This window comes from Peromyscus maniculatus, chromosome 8 (assembly GCF_049852395.1).
Source record: "Peromyscus maniculatus bairdii isolate BWxNUB_F1_BW_parent chromosome 8, HU_Pman_BW_mat_3.1, whole genome shotgun sequence".
Taxonomy (NCBI): domain Eukaryota; kingdom Metazoa; phylum Chordata; class Mammalia; order Rodentia; family Cricetidae; genus Peromyscus; species Peromyscus maniculatus.
Window position 1 is genome coordinate 55663132 of NC_134859.1, and position 24006 is coordinate 55687137.

Here is a 24006-nt window from a genome sequence, read left to right on the forward strand (position 1 = left end):
TGTTCTTGCAGAGGACCCAGATTGGGTTCTAAGCTCCCACATTGCTGCTCACAACTGTCTTTAACTCTAGTTCCAGCAAATATATGCCATCTTCTGCCTCTGCTAGCATGTACCTGTTGCATATATGTGCATGTAGGCAAAATGCTCATATATATAAAATAAAAATAATACTAAAAAATTTTCTGGAGGAAACTAATAAACAGACAAATTTAATTAAAGTTATTGGCTCACAAAAAACAAAGAAAGAAATAAAGACAAAAGTATAAAGGGAAATGATTGGGAAGAGGAAGGTCATCAGGAGTGGGAGGGGATATGGTCAAAATTATATACATGTATGAAAATGTGAAATTCATTATGCATAATTCATGTACAATTAATATTTGTTAATAAAAACATGGAGAAAATTAAACAAAATCCAAGCCAAGCATTTGGGAGCCTCAAGCAGGAAACCTGGTATAGCTGGAACACATAATAGTTCTACTTTTAGTTTTTTGAGGAACTTCTGTATTCTGTTGTTAGTACTTTATTATTTTGCCAGAGGTCCTCATAGACAGTGCAACAAAATAAAATTTAAAAAAATTAGTTACAAAATTAAAAAATGAAGGAAAGGGAATTTTTCCTCTTTTGAAAAACTATGTTTGCTTAAAGAATTGTTCACCATTATTATTTAACATATTAAAATGTATGTTATTGAATATTGATTATAATTCGTATTATTCAATATGAAGGAAGAATTAGTACCAGTATTCCAAATTTTTGTAAAAAAATAAACTGCAAGGGACACTCTATAAATAGTATTATCCAGACAAAACCTAGAAAAGATGTAACAAGACATCACAAGAACTTTATGCATGCATTCCTTAGAAATACAGATATAGCCCGGGCGGTGGTGGCACACGCTTTTAATCCCAGCACTTGGGAGGCAGAGCCAGGCAGATCTCTGTGAGTTCGAGGCCAGCCTGGGCTACAGAGTGAATTCCAGGAAAGGCGCAAAACTACACAGAGAAACCCTGTCTCGAAAAACAAACAAAAAAGAAATACAGATGTCTAAATCCTCCTTAAGCTTGAAAATCAAACAGTGTGAGAGAATAAGATTGTAACTAATTGGACCTCGTCCCAGAATTGCAATCATTATAATATACATTACAGTCAATAGGATAGAAACCAGGCTGGGCATAGTGGTGCCTACCTTTAATCAACAGCACTCTGAAGGCACAGGGAATTGGGTCTCTGTGATTTTGAGGCCAGCCTGTTCTATACAGAGAGAGTTCCAGGACAGCCAGAGCTTACACAGTTGTCTTAGTTAGGGTTCCTATTGCTGTGAAGAGACACCATGACCACAACTCTTATAAAGGAAAACATTTAATTGGCGCTCGCTGACAGTTTCAGAGGTTCAGTCCATTAGCATCATGGCAGGACATGGCAGATTGCAGGCAGACATGGTACTGGAGAAGGAGCTGAGAGTTCTACGTCTTGATCTGCTGGCAGCAGGATACTGCCACACTGGGCAGCTTGAATACCTCAAAGCATGCCCCGACAGTGACATACTTCCTCCAACAAGGCCACACTTCCTCCAACAAGGCCACATCTCCTATGGGCCAGGCATTTAAACACATGAGTCTAAGGGGGTCATACCTATTCAAACCACAGTAGTAGAGAGACCAGTCTCAAAAAATAAGATAAAAACCAAAGCACACAAACTTCTCAGTCGATAAAGGAGAAGTAATATGTAAAACTGCACACCTGTTCATGATTAAAAACACTAAACTAGAAACAGAAGGAATCTTTCCAGCTTGATAAAGGGCACCTATAAAACATCCTTGCTCAGAAAAACATCAGCTTGTCTCTCATGTGGGGTATGTGTGTTTATGTGATATATATGACTTGGCAGTAGAAGACCTTGAGGGAGAAGGAAGAAGTTTAAGAATCAATGGTGGAAGGGGTTTAAGAGATAAGTGAGGGAAGAAAAAAAAATGTTGTGTACTTTTTCATACAGAAACTATATAAAATGACCCCAAAACAGGGGAATGCTTCTGGTGGAAGAGGTTTGAAGATATTAGGGTTAGGATTTTTACTAGGACATAATATGAGTATCAGGAAGTTTTCTGGGGGAATGTCAAAAGGAACACTAAGATGGATTACCGAAGAGTAAAGATTTAATTAGAAAAGTTATTAACACATAGTGGGGTCTCCAAGGAGAGTTGAGGCCCTAGCACCAGAGACAGACACCATTGCAGGGTCTTTGAAGAGAGGATTTGTAGTGTGTACCTGTGACAGAAGTGGGAGTCTCTCCTTGTACCTGTCTGAGTATGTGGGGAATTGAGGTGTTTACAGAACTAGCCCACAGCCTTATTTTCATTTTTATTCTTTTTCCCAGGAGTCAGTGAAGTGTGTAGGGAGCAGGATGTGTGACCACCAATACCTGCTTTGATGCAAAATTAGTTTCCCAGTTGAGAGGTCCTGGCTCTAGCTAGGGATTCAGTGTCTCAGAAAGGGTACCTTTTAGTGTCTGTGAGAGAGAAAAGGCTGCTATAGGGATGTGGCCTAATAGTGGCTGGATTCAACATTACCCCCTCCCCCCCTCTTTTGAGACAGGGTTCTCTGTGTAGCTTTGGTGCCTGTCCTGGATCTCGCTCTGTAGACCAGGCTGGCCTTGAACTCACAGAGATCCGCCTGCCTGAGTGCTGGGATTAAAGGTGTGCTCCACCACTGCTCGACCATCAACATTATCATCTTAAAAATGGTTTTTAACCCAAGCCTGACTACTTCAAGCCTCATGAATACGGTCTTTACTGTATACCTTTCTGTTGGATTCTGGTTCTCTGCACTCCCACCAGAATGAACCATTTAACTTTGTTTACAGCATTCTGAGTCTTCTCTATTCTGTAACTCCAAAGTTCTTCCATATTCCTGCTATGAGCCAGTTTCAAACCTATGAACCATGTGGTCAGGTTTCTCACAGCAGCTCATCCACTTCTGGTACTTTTGTGTATTAGTTTTCTTGTTGTTATGACAAAATCCCTGGCGTGGTTGGAGGAGATACAGTAGACTTATGTCAGGGAAGGCATGGTCACATTGGATCTGCAGTCAGAAAAACAGAGCCTGGTGAATGAAAAACCACAAAAACAAAACAAAACAAAAAAAAAAACTTGCTATGTTAAAATTAATTACTTCAGTTAACTGTACTTTATTATCTTCATTGTTACAAGTTTCCGCTGGCCATGGAGAACACTTGAGGCAGCTTTTTACTGATGCTTTAGCTGATGCTTGACTTACATATTTTTTTATTTAGTCCAGGACATTACCCCATAGGGTGTGTTAACCCACGCTCAGGTGGACCCTTCTTTGTTCAGTTAAACCTCTCAGTTCAGTTCAGTTCAGTTGAACATGACCATAGGTTTTCCTCCTGGGTGACTTGTTATCTAGTCGATAGTGAAGATTAACCATCACAATGCTTTTCCTAAATCAGAAGGAAAACTCTGCATTAGAAACAGATAAGCAGAATATGGTGATGGGCACCTGAAATCCTGTTACTAAGGAGGCTGAGGCAGAAGGATTGAGAGTTTGTAGCCATTTTATGTTATAGTGAGAGAGTCTGTGAGGGAGGGAAACCTAAGAAAGTTCTGGTCACTGATCAATGTAGAGTACATACTCAAACTCCTTATAAATAAGAAAGTATAGATTTAAAAGTTGACCACTTGTGTTCATGATAGTCACGAGGTTTTTTGTTTTGTTTTAGTGGAGAGTATAGTGAGAGTTCGCAGTAAGAGAAAGTAGACGCATCTCTATAGAGGGATAATAGGCGTATCCTTGTTTTCTCTGCAGTGGTAGGGACCAAAACCCAGGGCCTTGTACATGCCAGGTGAGTGCTGTACCACTAAACTGCATTTCTGACTCCACTGCCATCTTTTTTGGGAGTCATGATCAAATATATGTTCTATCTAGCTTAAGGCATGTGGTGTACATGTGATATCAACTTAATATTTAAGAGATTATTAAGAGTGAGAAAGTAATCATGGTTTTATCAACTCTAATTACTGTGCAGTCTGGCTTTCTTCCATTAAGTATGTATTGAAGGCTTCCTCTTTGAAAGTTACTATGCTTACAGGCGTTTATAATGCATCATTTTATCATTTTAACAGCCCTATGGAGTGACCATCTTTAATCTCCATTTTGTAGATTTGGACACTTACACCAGAGTAGTTAGAGAATTTATTGGGGCTGGAGAGATGGCTCAGTGCTTAAGAGCCCTGACTGTTCCAGAGGTCCTGTGTTCAGTTCCCAACACCTGCTTGTCAATTCACAACTGTCAACTGCAGTCCTGGGAATCAGGTGAATTCTCCTGACATCCCAGGGCACCAGGCACACATGTGATGCACAGATATATGTGTAGTTAAAACACTCACACACATAAAAATAAATGAAAAAAAGTTTTGATTATGTCTATTTAGTGAATAGGAAAAGCCTAAATATAGCATCAAAACTGTGACCTTTCCCGGTGTGTTATTAGATAGTTTTAATGTTTTATTTTTTTGTTTTTTGAGACATGGTTTCTCTGTAACAGCTCTGGCTGTCCTGGAACTCGCCTTGTAAAACTTTATTGTTTGAAATCCAGCACACTTTATATTTCTATTTAAATAGCTTTATATTCTATGTTAGCATTTTAATATCCAGTTTCTTCATTTCTTTTGAGTCTGATAAAGTGAACTACACATTAATGGAAAATCTTTTACTTTTTCCCCAGAGGATCTGAAGAGGCAAAATGCAGTATTGCAAGCGGCACAGGATGATTTGGGTCACCTTCGGACACAGCTGTGGGAGGCTCAGGCAGAGATGGAGAACATTAAGGCAATTGCCACAGTCTCTGAGAATACTAAGCAAGAAGCTATAGATGAAGTTAAAAGGCAGTGGAGAGAAGAAGTTGCTTCACTTCAGGCTGTAATGAAAGGTAAAGAAAAGATCAGATTTTAGACGAAATTATAAGATCAAATTCTGATTCTTGACACCATTTTCAGATGGCCTTAAAATGCATTTTGTGTTCATTTGTGGCTTTATGGACTGTCATCTTCCAGACGTCAGATGAAAGGGAAGTCAGGGGTGTTGTAATGGGCGCATCACCAGTGTCTTCGACAGATCAATAATAAAGAGAGATAATTAATTAGAGAGATAATGTATTAAATGAAGGTTGTAGTTACTTGTAAGATTTAAAGCAGGGTTTAAACCTGGATTTTTATTTTTATAGATTTTTTAAGTATAGTGTATTCTTGTATGTGAAATATTTGTTTGATGGGCAAGAGTGTCCGTATGGCTAAATGGGGCTTTATGGAATGCCAGTTTGTGACCCTTGGTCTGAAGGAATTTAATGGTGTGTATAGCCTCTTTCCTTTCAGCATGAATGCCTCAGTACTGCCTTCATTCTGGAGAATGATGACAGAATGAAATAAGGTGTTACCTTAATCTTTGAGATCCTGGGATTAGTTAATATTTACAAATGTGAACTAATGGCAACTGCCCTGTGCCAGGGGGTCTTTGCATTTGTGTCCCATTTTTTACAGAATATTCTTTGAAAGGATGCAATTAAGGGTACCTTTGTTTCTGACTCTGTAGCTCTTACTAAGTGATACTCTGGTCTCATGTAATAGTCTGACTATGTTGGTTTACCTATACAGGAGTTCCTCTTTCTCATAGGAATAAAATCCATCTCTAGGTAAGCTAGGAGTGGTCATAACAGTTCTGTGGTCCCGCCTATATCTGGACTTTTCTGGCTGTCTGCTTCTATATAGTTACCATGATCTTTAAAAATTTCACTTTTGTAGGGGCTGGAGAGATGGCTCAGTGGTTAAGAGCACTGGCTGCCCTTCCAGAGGACCTGGGTTCAGTTCCCAGCAACACCATGGCAGCTCATACTTGTCTGTAACTTAGTTCCAGGGAAGGGAATCTGACACCCTCACACCAATGCATGTAAAATATAATGAAATAAATTATAAAAAAATTTTATCTTTGCTTCATTGTTGAGAAATGGTTACACATCCTCCAATATACATTAGAAATTATTTTTTTCTAGAAATCTTCATGCTGTATGTGGTCACCTTTAACTAAAAGAAATCGAAACATGTAGTTTTAAGTTGGGGTGTTAGTTTTGTGCTGTGGAGAATCAAATCTAGAGACATTCACATGTGAGGCAAGTTATTCCACTAAGGTATTTACTCAGCCAGAAAGTGGAGTATTTATATTGAGCACTGTAAAATCCTCAACAAAGTTTGGTCTTGTTAGTAATGAAGAAGGTATAGAAATTGGGGCTGGAGAGATGGCTCAGTGGTTAAGAGTACTTGTTACTTTTGTAGAGGATCTGGGTTCATTTCCTAGCATCCCTAGGGTAGCTCAAAACCATCTATAACTGCAGTTCCAGGGTTCTGACACCCTCTCCTGATCTCTGTAGGCAACAGGTAGGCACATAGTGCAGTATATAAATGCAGGTGACATTCAAACATATATATAAAATAAAAATAAATAAATACTTTAAAAAAAAAAGGAGTAGAATTTAAAGGACCACCAGTTGTGCCTGTCAGGTGATGTTTCAAGACTGTATTAAACATGAAGTTATTTTGTAAGGCTACAGAATTTTTCTCAATTTAGAATCTTAGGTTTTAGTAAAATATCTCAGAAATAATTTTTATTTCCTTACACATTCATGTAGTTATAATGAAATGTTGTATTTGTTTTGAGAGCCACATTATAGTATCAAAGAATATGGATTTGGGAGTGGGTCTTAGATGTAAGTTGGAAGCCCCACTTTGAACCTTCTCTAGGGTTTCTTGTCAAATAGCATATGGCAGGTCTATTATGAAGAATGATGATGATGATGATGATGATGAAGTAGTAAAACCTTTATTTCAACTCATAAGAACTAGAATTTTTGGGCTGGAGGGATAGCTCAGCTGTTAAAGGCTAGGCTCACAACCAAAAATATAAGAGTTCGGTTCCCAGCACCCACGGCTATCCCTCCGGCTACCATGAAAAAAAAAAAAAAAAAAAAGAAAAGAAAAAAAAAAAAGAACTAGAATTTTTTTCCAAAATTATTTCCAAAAATTTGTCTCAAGCTCTTTACATAACTGAAGAAATTTCAGTGTACTAGCTATTGTTCCATGATGCTTAGACATGGACTATGTGATGTTTTATAGAGACGGTTCGTGACTATGAGCATCAGTTTCATCTGAGGCTGGAGCAGGAGCGAGCACAGTGGGCACAGTATCGAGAATCTGCAGAGCGGGAAATAGCTGATTTAAGAAGAAGGTTGTCTGAAGGTCAAGAGGAAGAAAATTTAGAAAATGAAATGAAAAAGGTATGCAAGAATACATTCACTTACAGAATTACTTGACTAAAAGCAATTTGTTTAAAAGCGTTGGTGCAGAACTGGAAGTTGAATGTTGTGCTTTCTTTCTGTTGGGGAGTTACTTATGGACCAGACAGTGCTTTCCCCCTACCCTCCACAGTACATGTGACTGACTGCCTTTCCATCTTCAGATCTTTGATGAGCTGTCATTTCTTCATGAGGCTTTTCTTACTGCTCTAGTTAAGATTGCAGCCTACCTGCCTCTTCCCAAGTTTCCAGGACTCTCCGATTTTTGTGCCCTGCTTTAGGGTTTCTTTTGTACAGCATATTTCCTCATAAAACAGAGGTCAGCTTTTACTGTGTTTGCTTGCTGCTTTTTCTGTTCATTTGCTCGAGTGTTAACTCCATGAGAATGTAGTATACTAAGTACATAGGATGGTGTCTAGCATATAGAAGCCCAGTGAGTTCATGTTGGATGGAGATGTTACTTGATACTGTGTATAAACATTCTAGAATACTTGCCAATGTTATACGTATTATGCCTGAACTATACCATACAATGCCTTAACACAGGCAACTAAATGAGAGAAATGTGTTCTCATTGAGAACATTGAAAAATTTTTCATTTATTTATTTATTTTGTGTGTGAATGTGTGTGCACATGTGTGCAACAGTAAGTGTGTAGAGGTCAGAGGAGAACTTTTGGAAGTTGATTATCTTCTTTCACCATATAGATACTGACTCAAGTCATCAGGCTCAAGGGCAGGAGCCTATGTTGAGCCAGCTCACTGACCCTCCTTGAGAACATCTTTGGCTACTAATCCTTGTTCTATTCTTTATATAAATCCTTGCTCCATTCTTTATATAAATAAATGTGTGTGTATTTAATCATTTCCACAATCACTATTCTTTGCCATCTTTAAAGTTTTAGTTTTAAAACTAAATTTTATTGTGTGTGTGTGTGTGTGTGTGTGTGTGTGTGTGTGTGTGTGTGTGTGTTTGTGCCTACATGTGATGCTAGAGGTGCATGTCAGGTGACTTTCTCTATTGTTCTACCTCTACATTTTTTTGAATCTTCTTCTTTTTTTTGGTTTTTCGAGACAGAGTTTCTCTGTGTAGTCTTGGTGCCTGTCCTGGATCTTGCTCTATGGACCAGGCTGGCCTCAAACTCACAGAGATCCGCTTGGCTCTGCCTCCCAAGTGCTGGGATTAAAGGTGTGCGCCACCACCGCCCAACTTTGTGTTTTTTTTTTTTTTTTTTTTTTTTAATTTTTAAAGAGTTATATTTTATTTAGGATTTGACAATTTCATACATGTGACCAGTATATCTTGGTCATATTTATTTCCAACTCCTAGTTCCCACCCCTCTCCTTCATCTACTTTATTTTATTTTTCTTTCTTTTTTTGAGACAGGGTCTCTACATCCCTGCCTGGTCTATATCCCTGGAACTCTCTATGTAGATAAGGCTGGCTTTGAAACTCACAGAGATCTACCTCCCAAATGCTGAGATGTGCCATGACATTGGTTACTTTTTGAGACAAGGTCTTTCACTGAACCTGGAGCTCACAAATTAGGCTAGACTGACTGGCCAGTGGACTCCTAGGATTCCCCACTTCCCAGTGCTGGCATTACAGGTGCATGCGGCTGCACTTGGCTTTCTGCATGGTTCCAGACCAAGGCAAGGCCCTCATGCTTGTGCAGTGAGCACTGTACCGACTGAGTCATCTCCTAGGCCCTCCATGAGTTTTATTTATTTATTATTTAATTTTATTGTTCGTATATGTGACTCTGTAGGGTTCATGATTATGAATTCAGGTGCCCTTAGAAGCCTGAGGTACCAGATCCCCTGGAGCTAGACTAGGGTTACAGGTGGTATGAGCTGCCTGACATGGGTATTGGGAATCAAACAAATTTGGATCATCTACAAGAACAATACATGAGCCATCTCTCCAGCCCCAACTAGGTTTGTTTGTTTGTTTGTTTGTTTGTTTTTGGTTTTTTAAAGACAGGGTTTTTCTGTAACTGCCCTGGTTGTCTTGGAGCTAGCTCTATAGACCAGGCTAGCCTCAAACTCACAGAGATCCGCCTGCCTCTGCCTCCTGAGTGCTAGGATTAAAGGTGTGCACCTCCCACCACCCAGCCCACCTATTACTTTTTAAGAATTTTTTTTTAGGTATAAAAAAATTTATGAATATTGTATTGTTTTTCAGTATACTCCATACTCAGTTTTCTGAACTTTTTTGGTTCTTTTGAAACAGGGTTTCTCTGTGTAGCTTTGGAGCCTTTCCTGGAACTCACTCTGTAGCCCGGGCTGGCCTCAAACTCACAGAGATCTGCCTGCCTCTGCCTCTCCAGTGTTGGGATCAAAGGTGTGCACCACCACCACCTGGCTCAGTTTTCTTTAACATTTTAACCATGTAGTATGTTATACTTGTTAGAGTTAACAAACTAATACCAGCTCATCATTATTAACAATGGTTTGTTCTCTGTATTTAGATTGTATTGATTTTCAGCCAGTGTCCCCCATATCCTTTTCTCCTTCCTGTTTGAGACTTCCATCCAAGAAACCACACTGCATTTAGTCATGCAGTCATGCAGTTGTAGGCTTGGCTTGGCTGTAACAGCTTTTCAATTTTTATTTTAATGACCTTTCTATCTCTTTTTATTATTATTGTATTTGTGCATAATGTGGTGCATGTGTCCATATGTGTATGTGGAGGTCAGAGAGCAACTTTAGGGAGTCAGTTCTCTCTTTCCACTGTGGATTCTGGAGTTTGAACTCCAATCAACAGGCATGCACAGCTAGTGCTTTTACCCACTGGGCCATCTCACTGGTTACACTTACTACTACTTTTAATTGACTCTTTAAACGTTTGTTTATATGATACCTAGCACTGGAAATTATGAGGTCTTTTGCATTAGTAAATATGGTAAATTCTTTTCTTCCTTCCCTTTTTGCAGTAAGCATCCCAAACAAGCCTTGACTGTGAAGATGTTTTAAGCTAACGTGTCTTTTCCAAACAGAATTTAGTTCAGCACAAAATAGATTTTGTAAGGATCAGGAAACAAAGTGAATCTGAAGGCCTGTTAAATTTCTTTTGTGTATCTGTGTCTATGAGGAGGTGTAATATTCTTCACACTAGTCAGTATAGCTTGTTTCTCTATTCTGGACAATTTAGGATGCATTTGAGCTTGTTTACATTAGGTAAAGTTAATTTTCATTAGTAGGAAGAGCCCCAACTTTCTGAGTTTTTAATACTTTTTGTTTACTTATTTATTTTGTCCCCACAATCTAGACAGCCTAGAATTTGCTATGATGACCAGGCTGGCTTCAAACTCACAAAGCTCTACCTGCTTCTGCCTCCTGAGTTCTGGGACTAAAGGTGTTTGTTTTTGCTCTTTTGAGTCAGAATCACTCTGTAGCTCTGGCTGGGTTGGATCTGATATGTAGACCTGAGTAGGCTACACTTGAGGGGATCCTCTTACCTCTGCCTCCTGAGGGTACACCACCACACCCAGCTCTTGATGCTGCCTTTTATATATGAGATATTTTATGACTGAGTTGCTCAATGAAGATATCAGATATGTTACAGTGAATCTATTTTTCTGCTTACTGCCAAATTCTAAGTGAAGTATTTAGGAAAACCATAATTATGCCTGTCATTCACAGTAATAAACTTTTTATTTTTTAGAGACTTATTATGTATACAGTGTTCTGCCTGCAGGCCAGAAGAGGGCACCAGGTCTCATTACAGATGGTTGTGAGCCACCATGTGGTTGCTGGGAATTGAACTCAGGACCTCTGGAAGAGCAGCAGCCAGTGCTCTTAAACTCTGAGCTATCTCTCCAGCCTGTAATAAACTATTTAAAAATAGACTTGACACTGGAGTTAGAGGCAGTTAGGGCCTGGAGTTAGAGGCAGTTATCAGCTACCTAATGTGGGTGGTAGGAACTGAACGTGGGTCCTCTGGAAGAGCAGTACATGCTCTTAAGTGCTTAATTATGTCCCTGGCCCACACAGTTGACAAGCTTTATTCTGCTTAAAGAAGAACACATATATGTTTTTTGCAGGAACCTAGGACCAAATATCATATTAAACAAATAAGCTATATTCAGAAAGACAAATATCACACTGCCTCATCTATGGAATCTAGGGTGTGTGTGTGTTTCATAAAAGACAAGGAGGAACTGTTTGGGTAAAGAAAAAAGACAAATGAGTGAGAAGAATGAAATGAGAGGATTGATTGGTGTTAATATGTTCAAGTACATGATAACTGGAATGACGTATTTTTGAAGCCCATCATTTTGTAAATGTAATGAATATATGTTAATAAAAGTTCAAAGAAAAAACTTGAATAAAATGAGAATTGGTATTCAGTTTTATGAATGATAATTTTTAGCAAATGGGTGGACTAGAGTTTCTTTTAAAAATATTCAGCTAGTAAGTTGTTGCATTTAATTCCTTTTAATCATAGGCCCAAGAAGATGCTGAAAAGCTTCGCTCTGTCGTGATGCCCATGGAGAAGGAAATTGCAGCTTTGAAAGATAAACTGACAGAAGCTGAAGAGAAGATTAAAGAGCTGGAGGCCTCAAAGGTTGTGAAATGCTGTTAGCCATCTGCTCCAATGCCAGGAGTAAAATTAGAATCCCTTGAGAAGTAGTGGTGGGAAATCATTTCATCAACTGTCTCAGGAGTCTTCTGTTTAAAATTCTGAAAACAAACCTGCTGTGTGGTAATTTGACCTTTGGTTATTTAAATCTCCAGTGGTGATGCCTAATCATGAATGAAGACTTGTGTTCAGTTATCCATTTTATTCAAGTGAGACTCAACTTCAATTTTCTTTTTTCTTTTAACAAGTCATCCATATTGGTTTATTTTTGTAAGACAGGGTTTCATGTAACTCAGGCTGGCCTTGAACTTGTATATTCCATGCCTATTTTATGAGGCTCTGGGGATCAGATCCAGGGCTTTAGGTGAGCACTCTTGACAGCTGAGCTACATTCCTAGCCTTAGTTTTCTTACCTAGGAAAAGAAGCTGTTTGTAGTTGACTTTGTTTCCTCATCCTGGCTCTAGGAGATTTTTTTAGACAGGATGTACCTCCTACTGACCATATACTCAGCATGGCTGGGATATGGTTTCTTGGTGTATGCCTCTCCAGCATGCTCAAGGCCTAGACTTTGGCCCTCAGCACTGCATAAGATGGGCATGGTGACTGATGTCTGGAACCCTCTGTGATGTAGTGGCAAGAGGACATGAAGTTCAGGGTCATCTTCAGCTCCATAGTGAGTTTGAGGCCAGTTTGTGTTACATGGGATGCTACTTTTAAAAAGCCAAACCAAACAAAAACAGAAGTGAAACATTAGTGAGGTGTTACAATTTTTATGACTGTTTGTAGTGCTGGAGATTGAATTTAGGGCCTTATTGACATATGCTAGGCAAGGGCTCCACCATTGAAAAAGTCTTTAGTAATGAAAGAAAGAGATTAGAGGTGTAGTTGAGTAGTACAATGCTGACACTTGTCTAGTGTGAATGAAGGCCTGGGTTTGATATTCTGTACTAAAAGAAAATGGAGTCAGCAAGATGGCATGGTAGATAAAGCCTGATGATCTGTGTTTGATCTCTGCTACCCACATGGTGAAAAGGAGAGCTGACTGCCACAAGTTGTCTTTTTACCTGTGCACAGGTCCTCTGACCTCCACATGCGCATTGTAGCACTCATCTACACACACACACACACACACACACACACGTAAAAGAAGACAGTGTGTTTCTTATAAGACATATAACTAAACACAAGGTAAGATTGAACATAAAGAAATAAACCAGGTCTGGTAACTCACACTCAGGAGGCTGAAGTAAGAACATTGCTGTGAATTGAAGGTTAGCCTAAGCAACCGAGTGAGACCTTGTTTTAATAAACAAAAAAAATGAATAAAGGGGTAAATAAAAATATACGTGTAAAGTCTAATCAAAAGAAAACTGATATAAACAAGTATAACCTAAAATAGGTTAAGGGGGAAAATAGATTAGTGCTGTGGAGATAGCTCATCAAATAAAAGTGCTTACTACTCCTGCAGAGAACCTCAGGGTCAGTTCCCAGCACCCACATGGCAGCTCATAGTCATCTGTAATCCAGTTCCTGGGGGTCTGTCTGACACTGTCTTTTGCTGTCTGTGGACACTAGCATGTACATAGTGTACACGAATTTATGCAGGCACACACATACACAGAAAAAAATGGCAACAAAAGAAGACTAGATACAAAGAAATAATAACTATTCAGTAGCCAGAAACTCAGCATTTAGTAGCCTGGATGACTTAGTAAGATTTCTTATCTTTATTCTCCTTTGGTTTTTCAGCTGTAAAATTAGGATAATGAGGGAGATGGGGTCCAAAAAGATATGGATAAGGTAGAGGGAGGTTGATCTATGAGTTCCAGGCCAGCCAGGGCTACACAGAGAAACCCTGTTTTGAAAAACAAACAAAACAACAGTAACAAGAAAAAAAAAGACTGCCTTACAAGAGTGTTATGAACCACATCCAAATTAGAACATAAATGCTTTGAGTAATGCATAGGAAAAAGTATTATTATTTCTAGATACATTATATTGTATTTCAATATTGTGATATATTTATCTTTTCCTTCTGTATCTTAACTTTTAAAAATAAGGTCATAAAGTATTAAGTTTCACAGAATTAATGTTATTATAGACCCAATACTCTGGTCACATTTTTTTTTTTTTAATAATAAAATGTCTAGAGATGGGGAAAAATCTGATTGAAAAAGAAATCACAAAATACTTAGGGTGGTGTAAATATTTCATGCGATTTTTGTTTTTGTGACTCAGTAAGTTTCATTAGGGTTACTTCCAGGAATAGGGACCATTTACTAGTGGCTGTACCACGAAAGAAAAAGTCTTTTCCTCCTCCAGAAACCACTAACTAACTGTATAAGTCCTTGGGGTGGAGAGGCCCTTCATGACAGATGGTGATGGGTCTAGTCTTGTGCAGCAGCTATTTCCTGCCCTGAAAACAGTGTTTCACAGCACTCCACCACTTCATCTGGTGCTTACATTCTTTCTATCCCCTCCTCTGCAAGTGGCCTTGGAAGGGAGATAGAGATGTACCATTGTATTCAGCAATAACTTACTCTCAGTACTTTGCCCAGTTATGAGTCTGTGCAGTACTACCTGTTACAACAAGAAGCAAATAGTAGCACTATTCTAGAGGAATCAACATAAACATTTAGAAGGCAGTTTGATAGTCATGTCATGTCCACTTAGTCAAACAACATTAATAGTTTCCCCACTAGGGCTGTGACCTCCCAGCCATGGGTACATTTTGCTTGGCTGGTTGGTCATATTATACCCAGAGTCTGCAACTGAGTGAGACTGTTGGTGACAATTTTCTCCCAGCAGTCTACGGAGCACCTTCCAGTATTCTGAAAGCTAGCCAATAGGAAGTAAGCTTCTAGTTTAGTCCCATCTTGATTTCTATATAAATCTATAAAAAAGCGTTTAGTGTCTCAGCAGTGGGAGCCTGACATCTAGTTCTCATAGGCAACCAACAGATATAAATATTTAACATTATACTCTAAAGGGAAAATAAAAACAGTAAAAAGTGAAAACAAATCAAAGGATATACAGAATATTAGAAATTAGTGAAGGAGGAAAGTTAAAGAACCGAAGAGAATGTCAGTATAAAAAGGTTGAGAAATTTGTACAGAAAATGAAAAGAAAAAAAAAAAATGGAAATCAGAAATCAAACGGGGCATGACTGCTGATATAAAAATAGTAGATACTATAAATAGTGTCATACCAGTACATTTGAAAAAAAAAAAAAAGAAAGAAAAAAATTCTGCTGGTCGTAGAAAATGCTAGTAATTCGAGCACCTGGGAAGCCGTGGTAGAAGGACCTGACTGTCAAGGTCAGCCTGAACTAGTGAGGCCTTTTTGTAAAACAAAACAAGTTGTTATAACAGGTAATTGTCAAGTTTTCCTCAAGATAAAATAGAAAAGCTAAAATAGCAATCATTACAGAATCTGGAGCCAAAAATCCCTTTTTGGTGTGTGATGTGTATATATATATGCTTGTTTGGTGTTTGTGCGCAGGTGTGCAAGCCCATAGGAGGTCACGGAGGCCAAAGGAGGGTGTGCAGCCTTGTGTTCTGTCACTCTCTGCTTTGTCCTTTGAGATAAGGTCTCTCACTTGAACCTGGAGCTAGGCTGGGGGCCAGCAAGTGCCAGTAAACTTACTTTTTCCACATCCCCACAGTGCGGGGTTTACAAGTACATCCCTAGCTTTTTGTCTAGGTTCTGGGGATTTGAACTGAGGTTCTCATGCTTTTACAGCTCAGAATGGCCTGAGACTTGCTGTCTAACTGACAGTGATCTTGAAATTCGGTCCTCCTGTCTCTACCTTCCAGATGCTAGGGTTTTAGACAAGTGCCACCATGCTCTGTTTATGTGGTGCTGGAGAGCAGGTCTATGGTGTCTTGTATGGTAGGCAAGCTTTTAGGCTTTTGAGCAGCAGTTCAGCTGAGACCCATTCGGATGAGGACTCAGCGGCTTTCAGTCTGAGGAAACAAGATCAGCTGAGGAACTGGAGAGGTGAGGTAGCTGTGTCTTGTTCTGCTTCTCTGATCTTCCAGCATTCACCCCAGCTCCAGGTTTGTTTTTATTAATAAGAACTTATAAGATTCATACTACATCGATCCACATGCCTTTGCTTCGAGAGTGGTGGGATTAAAAGTATGTACCGTTATGCCAGGTCCTCCAAATGGTTCTGAATTGGGCTGTTAGGGAATGTGGAATTCGAGGATGTTCATATGCTGTGCTGCTACTTGAGCACTGTCCTAGAGTTAGTAATAACTTTTGTTAGGTGTTAGAAATTCATCATCTTTTTAATTCAAAGAGGGGTTTATTAAGAGGTGATACGTAGTACAAAGTCTGTGGTTATAAGCCATCCTTGTTATAGCTGCTGAATTGACTGATACTGTCACCTGGTAACACGTGTTGAAGAAAACACCTTATGAAACTCAGCACTTGGCCATGCTGGCTGATTGTCAGCTTCAGCAAAGCACTAAAGTGCAGTAAATGATCATTTTAGTCTCTGTTGTACATAATATGGTCTAGATCGTTAGATCCTAGAGATAAGGTAAAGATCTCTGTGAGGTCAGATGACCTGGCTTTATATATTTATTTGTTTGTTTGTTTTTCCGAGACAGGGTTTCTCTGTGTAGCCCTGGCTGTCCTAGAACTCACTCTGTAGACCAGGCTGGCCTCTAACTCAGATCCAACTGCCTCTGCCTCTCCAGTGCTGGGATTAAAGGCGTGTACCACCATTGCCCTTCGAGCTGGCTATTGTAAACTTGAAAAAGTAGGATGGTTCATGAAAAAGACCTTTTGAAAAAACTGAAAGTTACCCATAAATACTGAGTTTAGGATAGACAGTTTATTGTCAAGATAAAACAATAAAAAATCAAATAAAATAAATGATACTTTTATCCTGAATTTTTTTTGGTAGTATTGAATTTTATTTTGGTTACTAGTCTCAGAAAATATATTATGAAAAGACAGGATTTAAAATTTTTTTTGCACTTGCCTTCAAGTGTGTGTGATTATGATGAGACTAGTAATTTTGTACATCATGACTTCCTCTCTTGAAAAAAATTTCACTGGTTATGATGCACTTGTAAAGGTCAGAGGACAACTTGGTAGCAGTTGGCTCTTTCCTTCTGTGGGTTCCTTGGATCAAGCTCAGGTCATCAGTCTGGGTGGCAAGCACCTTTATCTGCTGAGCCATCTCGATGTCCTAACTTCTTCAATTCCTATGGGTATATGTATTGATCAAAATGAGTTGTTTGTATAAATGGAAGACATTTGGAATCATCTCACCAGAAATCAAAAGTTAAGAGAGGGGCTGGAGAGATGGCTCAGCGGTTAAGAGCACTGGCTGCTCTTACAGAGGTCCTGAGTTCAGTTCCTAGCAACCATGTGCTAGCTTACAACTGTCTATAATGAGATCTGGTGCCCTCTTCTGGTGTGCAGGCATACATACAGGCAGAACACTGTATATATAACAAAGAAACAATAAATTTTTTTTTTTTTTTGTTTGTTTTTGGAGACAGAGTTTCTCTGTAGCTTTGGAGCCTGTCCTGGACTAGCTTTGTAGACCAGGCTGACCTCAACTCACAGAGATCCACCTGCTTTTGCCTCCCTAGGGCTGGGATTAAAGGCGTACGCCATCCCCGCCCGGCTAAATAAATGTTTAAAAGAGTCAAAAGAACATTATGCCATTTTTTTTATTATTATTTTACAACACCATTCAGTTCAACATAATAGCCACAGATTCCCCTGTTCTCCCCCTCTCGCCCCCCCTCCCCCCAGCCCACCCCCCATTCCCACCTCCTCCAGATCAAGGTCTCCCCCGAGGACCGGGGTCGACCTGGTTGACTCAGTCCAGGCACATTATGCCATTTTTATCTCATCTAAAAGGTGAGGGCGGATGGCTGGGGAGAGGTAATGGGTTAGACTTCAATCCTTGGAAACTATAGGCGAAAAGAAAGGGCGTGGTAGGTGTGTTTGTAATCATAGCATAAGAGAGGTGAAGACAGGTAGATACTTGGGGCCTACTGGCTAGCCACCCTAACCTTCTAGGTAAGTTCCAGGTCAGTGGCAGACCCTATCTCAAAAAACAAAACAAAACCTCAGGAGGCTGGTGTGTGAGGAATTACACCTGTAGTTGTGTGATTTATACATATTTGTGCACCCATGCATATATGTGCACTTCCACCTAAATGTGCACATATTTGCATGCACACACATAAACAAATCATATCTGTGTTGCTGAAAAGGAGAACAAACAAGTGTATACATGCATTGCTATGGAAATACAAATTAGAAGTACCTTTTTGAAAAACATGATATAAAATCATTACATATAATTTCAATTATATATTTACCTAAGAGATAGATTATGGCTAGCATCTGTTATGTTATTTTCTAAATTTGTATCATATTTTAAAGTTTAAAATACAGCTGCTGATACTTATTTTATTTGCCATTCCTACTATGGTTGTAAAGTTGAGTTTTGTACTTCTTTCAGGTTAAGGAGCTGAATCATTATCTGGAGGCTGAGAAGTCTTGTAGGACTGATCTGGAGATGTATGTAGCTGTTTTGAACACTCAGAAATCTGTTCTACAGGAAGATGCTGAGAAATTGAGGAAAGAATTGCATGAAGGTAAATAAATATGTTGTGTATATTTTTACTTTATTCCAAGAGAAATTACAAAGTAAAATTTATATTGATTAGTAACAGCAACAAATCCTAAGCCACCAATGCAGCATGCTAGTGATTCAATGTAAGCGTTATCGTCAATTTGAAAGCTCCTGTGGAAACTGCTAAGGGGTTTGGATTGTGAGGAGCTTCTCCTTCCACCACCGCACAGTAATAGCTTCACAAGGCATGAGCTCGGGACAGGAAGGTGATGAAGTTAGACGACTTCTGCTTAAAGTGCTTTAGTCTGCATAATCATTTAGAGAGAAGTAGATTAGCCAAAGTGAGAGTTGGGTAGAGAGGGCCTCGTATCCTGTTTTCTACGGGCCAGTTTTGATTTCACTATTGAAGTAGCAATGTGATGTACAAGTGAACTCTGCATTTCCACAAATAAAAAAAAAATTAAAAAGTAGCTGGGCCTGTGTGTGGTGGTTTACACCTTTAATCTTAACACTTAACTTCTTAAGCTGAAACAAGGAATTATGAGTTTGAGACCAGTAAGACTCTGTCTCAAAAAAAAACAAAAAAAAAAAAACAAAAAACAAAACACAAAACCAAAACCAAAACAAAACAAACAAATATAGATTGGAGAGATAGGTCAGCAGTTAATAGCACTTTTTTTTTTTTTTTTTCCCCAAGACAGGGTTTCACTTTGTAGCCCTGGCTGTCCTGGAACTTACTCTGTAGACCAGGCTGGTCTCAAACTCACAGAGATCCGCCTGCCTTTGCTGAGATTAAAGGCGTGCTCCACAACTGCCCAGTGAGCACTGCTATTCTTATAGAGGACATCTTGCAGAGATTTGGTGGGCAACTCACAATTACCTGTAACACTAATGCCTGCTCTGAAGTATCCAGTGTCCTGTTCAGACCTCTGCAGATACCTCTACTTGTGTGCATATAATCATATCCCCCTCATATATGCATAATTGAAAATTAAAAGTAAAATACTTTCAAAAATCATTTTATTTTTTGAGATCATAATATAATTGCATCATTTTCCCCTTCCATTTCTTGCTCCAAATGAACCCTCCCATAAGTCTTGTTTTCTTTCAAATTCTGGGGCTCTCTTTTAAAAACAAAACACATTAAAAAAAAAAAAAAAAAAAAGGCAGGCAAATTTCTCCAAAACAAACCAAAAGAAAAAACCATTATAAAATTGAATACTTGGGTTAGAGTGATAACTGCTGTTTCCTTGACACATCAGATAGCAAGATAGAGCAACACATGTAGCAACTGCAATTCTGAGGTGTTCACAATGAGTGTGAGTAAAGTTTGAGACTGGTGGCACACACCTGTGATCCACTTGGACCTAGAGGCAGGACAGCCAGGAGTTCAAGGTCATCTTTAGTTGCCACTTATCAAGTTGGAATCCAGCTCAGGATAGAGACCCCATTCCCCCACGCCCCCAGAAGACACCTGTAGCAAACATACTGAAACATTAAAACAGTTGTAATTTCTGTTGGAAATGGTTGTGGGTATTGTTATGCTCCTGTGGTTGGCTACATTTCACAATAGTACAATAGAAGGAAATGAAATCCAGCTAGGGGATAGTGAAAATAAAGTAACTTTTAAAAAAGAGAGGCGAGCATTCCTGAACTATAGCCCCAGCCTCCTCTTATTTTTTTTTCTCTTACACAAATTGAAATCTTACTGGAAACATATATTAGTGTACAGGATGTAGTCTGTAGTGGTTGAATCCTATAGTGGATACTTTTATCAAATGCTGTGGAAAACAGAGATGTGAACAATATATAGGATTATATATGATCTAGCTTTCCCCTCCAAATAGTTGAAAACTAAAATACATGCCTAAAGAATTACTACACACAATGTTGTGAAAATATCCCAACCTTTAAGCAGGTCTGACCTTCAGGAAACAGTTTTTACATGTGCTGTTGGAATCAGAAAGACACCTATACTGTCAGTAGGTGTCCAAAAGAGGTTTCAGTTTGATTAAAATTAAAGTTATCAAGTTATCTAAATTTAAAATTTGTGTCCTAACCCTTCTAAAAATAGTGTAACTCATTGAGGTTATCAAACCTTCCTAATATATATGAGAAAATATCAAAAGGTCCATTAAAATGAGGAAGTAAAAACAATAATTTCTGGTGATTGGGGACTTAGTTTGGTAGTAGATCACTTGCCTAGTAAGCACAGTGCCCTGGATTTGGTCCTTAGTTTTAAAAAACAAGAAATTAAAACTAAACAAAAACTCCAGTACTGACATATAACACATCAAAAAAGTGTCTTTGCAGTGGTTGAGATGGCTCAGTAGCTAAGTCTGATAACCTACATTTAATCCCCAGGTTCTACATGGTAGGAGAAAACTAACTTCTGTAAGTTGTCCCCTGACCTCCACGTACACACAACCACACAGACAAAATAACTAATTAAAATGTAATAAGAAATGAAAGAAATAATAATAGAATTTTTAAAAGAAAGGATAAAAATTGAGAAGCATTGTAACAGTCTACCAGCAGTTTACAGTCTAACCTGGTCATTAGGGATGCAGTCATAGCTAGGCAGCTGCTAGTTAGAGCCTGGTCATTAGGGATGCAGTCATAGCTAGGCAGCTGCTGGTTAGAGCCTGGTCATTAGGGATGCAGTCTTAGCTAGGCAGCTGCTGGTTAGAGCCACCATACAGCTGCCCTATGGGAAGTGGGTTGAGATGGGGCAGTACTGCTGACAAAGAGTGGCCAGTTCTTTTTGTCCCTTAGGTAGGTTTTTTTAAAAATCAAACAAACCGGGCAGTGGTGGTATACACCTTTGATACTAGCTCTTGGGAGGCAGAGGCAGGTGGATCTCTGAGTTGGAGGCTAGCCTGGTCTACAGAGTGAGTTCTAAGACAGTCAAGGAGAAATAGAGAAACCCTGTCTTGAAACCCCCGACCCCCCCCCCAAAAAAAAAAAAAAACCAAAAAAGTATTTAAAAATTTTTTTTGAAAAACATTTTTGGAGGCAGAGGTTGCCCAGGCTGTTCTTGAACTCAAGCCCCTCATTAGCTTGTACTCAGACTGCTATATCCAGCTGAAAGAAGTTATGCTCAAATGGTGCTTTTAAAACTTATTTTTAATATTTTGTGTTTTTTCCCCCACTAACAAGAGTTTTATTAAGATAAGGGAGAGAGACAGATGTGCACAGGCCTGTGGAAAGACACGTGAGTGAAGTGGGACTGGGAATCATGGCTGGCATTGTTTTTTCTAAATCAAGTTTTAAGTGTTTTTTTTTTTTTTTTTTTTTTTTTTTTTTGAAACATGGAACACAGGCCTATGTATGCAGCTAAGGGAATATAAGCAAAGTGGGTCAGCAGGTGTGATGGCACACACCTAGAACCCTATCACACCAGAGGTGGAGAGACGCTTCTAAGTTCTTGGGCTACACAGTGAATCCACCCCCCACTCCCCACCCCCTGTAGTTCAGCAAATTAGTATGCAAGAAAAAATGGACAGATATGGTACTGGAGTAGTGCACATGGGCCAGGTCATGGAGACTTTACACTTGAGAGGTCAGGCTTTATCGGGTGGGATGTAAATGAACCTTTGAAGATTTTTAAAACAATATTATTTAAATATTATTAGAATAATATTTTCTCAATATTAGGTTTGTGTGTGGTTTATTGTGTTGTGTCCCAGGAGAACATAGTGATAATTAAACTCTTAAGCTCTATGTCCTACAGTCAAGAAACACTAACATTTTTTATTTACTTCAGGTTTTCTAAAACTTACAAAGTGCAGAAGTTGTTTGTCTCTTCCTAAGGGCATAGTTGGGGACTCTGCTTTAGAGGGCTGGTGGGAATAGTCATCATATTCAGGTGTAGGTTGCTCGTTGGTGTCAGTCAAGAGGCAAACTCACAGAATAGAATGTTGGCCAGACCTGTAGGAGTCCTGTGCAAAAGAAGTTGCCTACCATTAAAATGCAGTGTTTTTGATTGGGGGGCTCCTAAACAGTTTGCCATCTCCTGGAGCAAGAACGACAACAACACAACCAGTTAAAACACACGTGGCAGAAGGCCAATGACCAGTTTCTGGAGTCTCAGCGTTTGCTGATGAGAGACATGCAGCGGATGGAGATTGTGCTAACTTCCGAACAGCTCCGACAAGTTGAAGAACTGAAGAAGAAAGATCAGGTGAATAGGTTGTTGGTTTTTTGTTTTTTTAAGATTTATTTTATTTTTAATTATATGTATTTGTGTGTAGGGGTTGTGTACTTGGGTGCACATTGAAGCTGGGGGCATCAGATCCCTTGGAGTTACAGGTGGTTGTGAGTCAAACTCAGATACTATGCAAGAGCAGCAGGCACTCTGAAACTCTGAACCATCCCTCCAGCCCCAGATAGATTGTTTCTTAGGTATCATTGTTAATAATTGTGCTCGCTTCTGTATTGTCTTGTGTATGTTGGAGGCTAATCTAAGCTGGAGCAAGATGTTTAGTGCCATTTTATTATCATTTATTTTTGATGTTGGGGAATCAAACCTAAGGGCCTTGCTCATGCTAGGGAGATGCTGCCCCATTGTGAGACATCTCTAACCCGTATTGACTTTATTTTTAATGTCACTTTGAAAAAACATAGTAGCCAACCAGATCTGGTAACACATACTTATAATCCCAGCACTTGGGTCTGTAGTTAGAGTAATGAGTATGAGATAGCAAGACTCAGCTCAACTTTATAAATTGTCTCATACTGGGAAGAAACTGATTTAGAAATAACCCTCTTTGGAGACTGAAGGATGCAGCAGTACGTATTTCTGAGAAATTTTTCTCAGTAGTATTATGTCATTCTCTTAGGACTTCTGAGTTTCCAGAGCAGGCCAAATTTTTGGTGACTTTGCTCTACAAATCTGATAGGGTAGAGGCTGGGAGTAGTGGCCTACACCTCAAACCCCAGCACTTTGGAGGCTGAGGCAGGAGAACTGTGATTTCAAGGACAGTCTAGGTTATGTAGTGAGCCTGTCACACAGCCAGCCTCACTGCCCAAACAATGAGAGGATGGGAATGGAGCCGCAGAATTGGGAAGGCTATAGGCATTCAGAATGCTGCTTTCCAGGTGCTCTGTTTCTCATTTGAAAATTGCTTCAGTTAAATGAATAATGTAACACTAATGGTTTCTCATAGAAAAAGTTGCTTGTTTGAAATACAAAGGGAGGGACTTGAGAGATAGTCCAGCTGTTAAGAGCACTTGTTGTTCTTGCAGAGTTCTTGGGTTCAATTCATAGCACCCACATGGTAGCTCACAATCTGTTCTAGAGGATCTGATGCCCTGACCTGATGCCCTCTTCTGACCTCTGAGAGCATCAGGCACTCTTGTGGTGCACATGCATACATGTAGGCAAAACACTAACACAAGATAAAATTAGTAAATCTAAAACATTTTTTTTAAATACAAATGAAATAATAT

General features: G+C 39.2%; 1 protein-coding gene across 6 annotated transcripts in view; it reads left to right on the forward strand.

Annotated features, from left to right (window-relative positions):
* The window catches only part of Rabep1 (rabaptin, RAB GTPase binding effector protein 1), a 97840-nt gene that overhangs the window by 36747 nt on the left and 37087 nt on the right, over nt 1-24006 (forward strand). For all 6 annotated transcript variants that reach the window (XM_076542777.1, XM_076542779.1, XM_076542778.1 and 3 more), the window contains exons 3-7: nt 4745-4948; nt 7182-7342; nt 11810-11929; nt 18442-18577; nt 22560-22738. In XM_076542777.1, the coding sequence (XP_076398892.1) occupies nt 4745-4948; nt 7182-7342; nt 11810-11929; nt 18442-18577; nt 22560-22738 (800 nt within the window). The remainder of the gene's footprint in view (nt 1-4744; nt 4949-7181; nt 7343-11809; nt 11930-18441; nt 18578-22559; nt 22739-24006) is intronic.